This window comes from Austrofundulus limnaeus, unplaced genomic scaffold (genome assembly GCF_001266775.1).
Source record: "Austrofundulus limnaeus strain Quisiro unplaced genomic scaffold, Austrofundulus_limnaeus-1.0 Scaffold420, whole genome shotgun sequence".
In the NCBI taxonomy this organism is placed as follows: Eukaryota; Metazoa; Chordata; class Actinopteri; order Cyprinodontiformes; family Rivulidae; genus Austrofundulus; species Austrofundulus limnaeus.
Genome location: NW_013952822.1, coordinates 362,631 through 366,428, shown reverse-complemented (window position 1 = coordinate 366,428; position 3,798 = coordinate 362,631). Strand labels below are relative to the sequence as shown.

At 38.8% G+C, this 3,798-nt stretch overlaps 1 protein-coding gene across 1 annotated transcript in view; it reads right to left on the bottom strand.

Moving 5' to 3' along the window:
* The window catches only part of mpp2a (MAGUK p55 scaffold protein 2a), a gene marked incomplete in the record, with an annotated part of 28,289 nt that overhangs the window by 14,142 nt on the left and 10,349 nt on the right, over positions 1–3,798 (bottom strand). The window contains 4 exon segments of the mRNA XM_014024385.1: positions 1,351–1,521; positions 1,669–1,824; positions 3,009–3,109; positions 3,368–3,416. Of these exon segments, the coding sequence (XP_013879839.1) occupies positions 1,351–1,521; positions 1,669–1,824; positions 3,009–3,109; positions 3,368–3,398 (459 nt within the window).

The window sequence follows — 3,798 nt, the reverse complement described above, 5'->3', positions numbered from 1 at the left end:
GCTATTGTTAAGTGTTGTGTGACCATATTGTAAATTAATATTAAACGAAAAGCTGCAAAAAATATATTTTCAAACTATTTATTGGCAAATTTAGTCTAATAATTGAAAACATGGATGAAGTATGAAACAAATAAAATAAAACACATACAAAGCAGAACACAGCTAAATGTATCAAAAGTATGTCTATGTAATATTAGAGTTTTCTGAGACAACGAATTTTGGTTTTTCGTTGTTTTTTTTTTTCCAGTAAGAGGTTTTTATTTAATAGAATTTTTGGACCAAAAATATCGCAATACATCGCCTTGTTTACAGTATCGAAATATATCGGGATATATCGTATTGTGACCCCTCTGTCATGATATGTATCGTATTACCAAATTCTTGCCAATACACAGCCCTAGCTTTGACTGGACCACTTTGGGACTTCCAACTCAGCTTAAGAACTCTGGAAACCTCCAACAAGTTTCTATCAAGAATTTCTCTGGATTTTGCTCCATCCATCCTTCTTTAAACTCTGATCAGTTTCTCAAGCCCTGCTGATGAAAAAGCATTCACTGCAGGGATGGTGCTCACAGGATGATTAGAGGTGGTAGATTTGCCTCAAACATGGTGAAGTGATTGACCTCAGCACCTTTTCTCACATTTGGGGTGAAAAAAAATTAAAACAGTCGGTCTTTAAATTTATTTACTTTTAATCTGTGTCTCTTTCCTGCCACGCTTCCATGAGGCCTGGATCTGTGCAGCTTCTAGTGGTCCTACGGAAAGATCCTCCCATCTCCATTAAGGCTGTCTTTGTCCTCCTAGATGTTTGTGATCGAGGCCCTCCTTTGCTGCTTCATATGTTTTGGTGGATGACCGTCTCCTGGCAGGTTGGCTGTGGTGGCATCACTCTTCCATTTCCTAATAATTAACTCAACCCTGATCTGTACTTCTCCAGTTTGTCCCTGACCTTTGTGACGTCATGGTCATAGCCCTAACTACTAAGATGTGTTAACCTGCTGCTGATTCTGTCAACAGATGGCTGCATACTGAGATCATCTGACATTTAGATACGATGTAAACATTATGAGCGATCTGTGTGGACTCTGAAGCTAATGGTTGGGGCTTCAAAGCAGAGGGGCTGAAAACATATGCACACCACTTTTCAGCACTTATTTAATTTGAAATATTTTAGGCCTATTATTTAAAATCAAACTGAAAAATGATTGAAGTTTCTTTTGTAAAGCAACAAAACAGAAATAATACCAAAGGCGTGACACCCACTGTATTCAGCTGTTTTGAATTTTAATGATAAATTAGCTCAAAGCAGAATAGGTTCAGTTGTGCTGTGTGTTTACTAATGTTTCTTACCAGATGCTCCCCAGCCACTTTGCGTATGCCCACCATGCGAACAGCGTCAGAGGGCAGGTGCAGGTTGTTTGTCTGGCTGTCCTCTGGCTCGTGATCATTAAAATCACACGGGCTGGAAGGAGGACTATCACACGCCCGAGACGCCACCGAATCATGTGTCTCTAGCAGAGACTGAAAAAGAAAACATCAAACATGCAAAGGTATATTTTTCCTTGTAGCGATTTCTTCTCTAACCAATGGAAGATAACGTCAAAATAGATTTGCAATCATTTAAAAAAAACTAAAGTGTGGCCTGATATTTGCATGTGCATCCCACACCTGAAAGTGAGGCTGCGTGAGAATGCGAGTGAGCTCAGCCGCAGTGTCAGAGCGATGTGTGAACGGGTTCAGATCTTTGAGGATCTCCTGCAGGAGCTCCACATTGTTCTCCCTGACTGGTGACAGTCGTGGCTCTTTTGGGCTCTCCTCTGGATCCTAACAGACAACCACAAACAGCATCATGTTACTGAGGAGTTATTTAGTTTTCTATCCCACATATTTGGTACATTTAGTTCATCTTGTGTGCATTAGGGGAGGTGATTATAAGTTACATTTTTAGATGCAGTCAGCAGAATAGTTTTTGCACACCATGGTGCCGTTAGTCCAAGTAGAGTTACCGTTATCGTTTTGTAATAGAAACATGTTACAGTAATGCTGTGTATTTTCACAGAAGTTTAAAGTTTTTCTTTGTTGAATACTGAAGAATTCACCTTAAGGTACAGTTGATGTAAAATGACTTCGAAATATTGGATTAATGTATACATTTCAGTGGTAACAAAGCTAACTATGTTAGCTTTTCTATGGCATTTTCAATGTTAAGTCAGTATCCATGCTAACTATTAATCAACACTTTATTAGCTTTGTTTGTTTTTGTTTTTCTGCTGTGAAATCTTCATGAGGCATGAAAATAATAAATCAATGTTTATACATGTAAATTAGGGATAAGGTGGTCTTGGCAGTCACTAAGTGGGAGGTTCCTGGTTTGTGGGAGGAGTTTGTCAAAGACACGATTGGTCTGTTTGACTTTTGTGGGAAGAGTTTTTTTTATGACGTTATTTGTCAGCTTGACTATTTTGGGTGGGGTTTAAAGAAACCGTAATGGTTCGGTTGGATGAATGCTGGGCAGACGTGTAACTCTGTCTAAATTGCCAGAAAGCACCTCTAACTTTAAAAATAAATATTAATTATATTCATAACTCAAGACCGGAAGGTGCTAGCCACACAAAATTTGAACACCAGACATGTGGAGGGACGTGAAACAGTTTGGTTTGGTTAAAACAGTCCTTACCCGCCTGGAAAAAGATCAGAATTTTAATATTATTCATTACCATCCTATAATCCAAACTCCGCCTACACAGCCAAGAAACTTCCCCTATATATTTCAAAGATCCCTACTTTAAAATAGGTCAATAGTCAAATGTGTGTTTCTGTCTGAATAATAGTTTTACAGTTTTGAATAAACTTCTAAAGTTGACCTCCTGCCTCTTCACAAACCTGATAACTGATCGTCAAAATGCATCAATAATTGTTTCATAATGGCTTTTCTGGCCTCAAATCCATCGTATTGTGAGGTGCCTAAAGATTCCCACCCCTAATCTGCATGTCTGTGTGTATCACACCGGAGGGCTCTCCATGATGCCTTTGAGGTAGATGAGGTCCAGATCATTGGCAATGGTGGAGCTGGTGGTGCTGTCACTCATTGCATCCAACACCTGGGGCCCTGGAACACACCACACCAAGGATGGAGCAGAAACAGCTACATTCASTGACAGTGCTTTTACATTATGGGAGAAATACAAAGGAACTTTAAGTTTACATGTTAACTTTTAAGAACATCCAACATTTTTCTAGTATTTTTCCTAATGTTGCCCACCGAAACTTGTACAAACTGCTCAAAAAGTTGTGAATAATGAAAAAATCTATATTTTAAAAAAGGACTTCCTGAATCGCTACAGTTAGGAACTGGGATTGATCTCACCAGGCTCTGTCCTGATGGAGGCCACAGGCATGACAGGACTTCAGTCAGTCTGTGAGACAAACAGAGGGAAACACAGGAAAATCACCAACAAATGTTTACGTTTCTAAGAAAAAGATGCTGAAAAGGCAACTCTTGACTTTTTCCAAATGTTATCACATTACAACCACAAACTTCCAAGTATTTTACAGAAATTTTATGGGATAGACCGACAAATGAACACATCGTTGTAAAGAGATCACTGCATAAAATAACAAAACTTATTTTCTGCATTTAACCAATCACACATGAGATCCACTCAAGTGGAGCAGTGGTGGGGGGCTACACAAGCACCTGGGGAGCAGTTAGAGAATAGGTGTCTTCTGTTATAGGTGGAATGTGTGTGTAAAGAGTCCTTTAAATCAAATGTATTATTATTATTATTATTATTATTA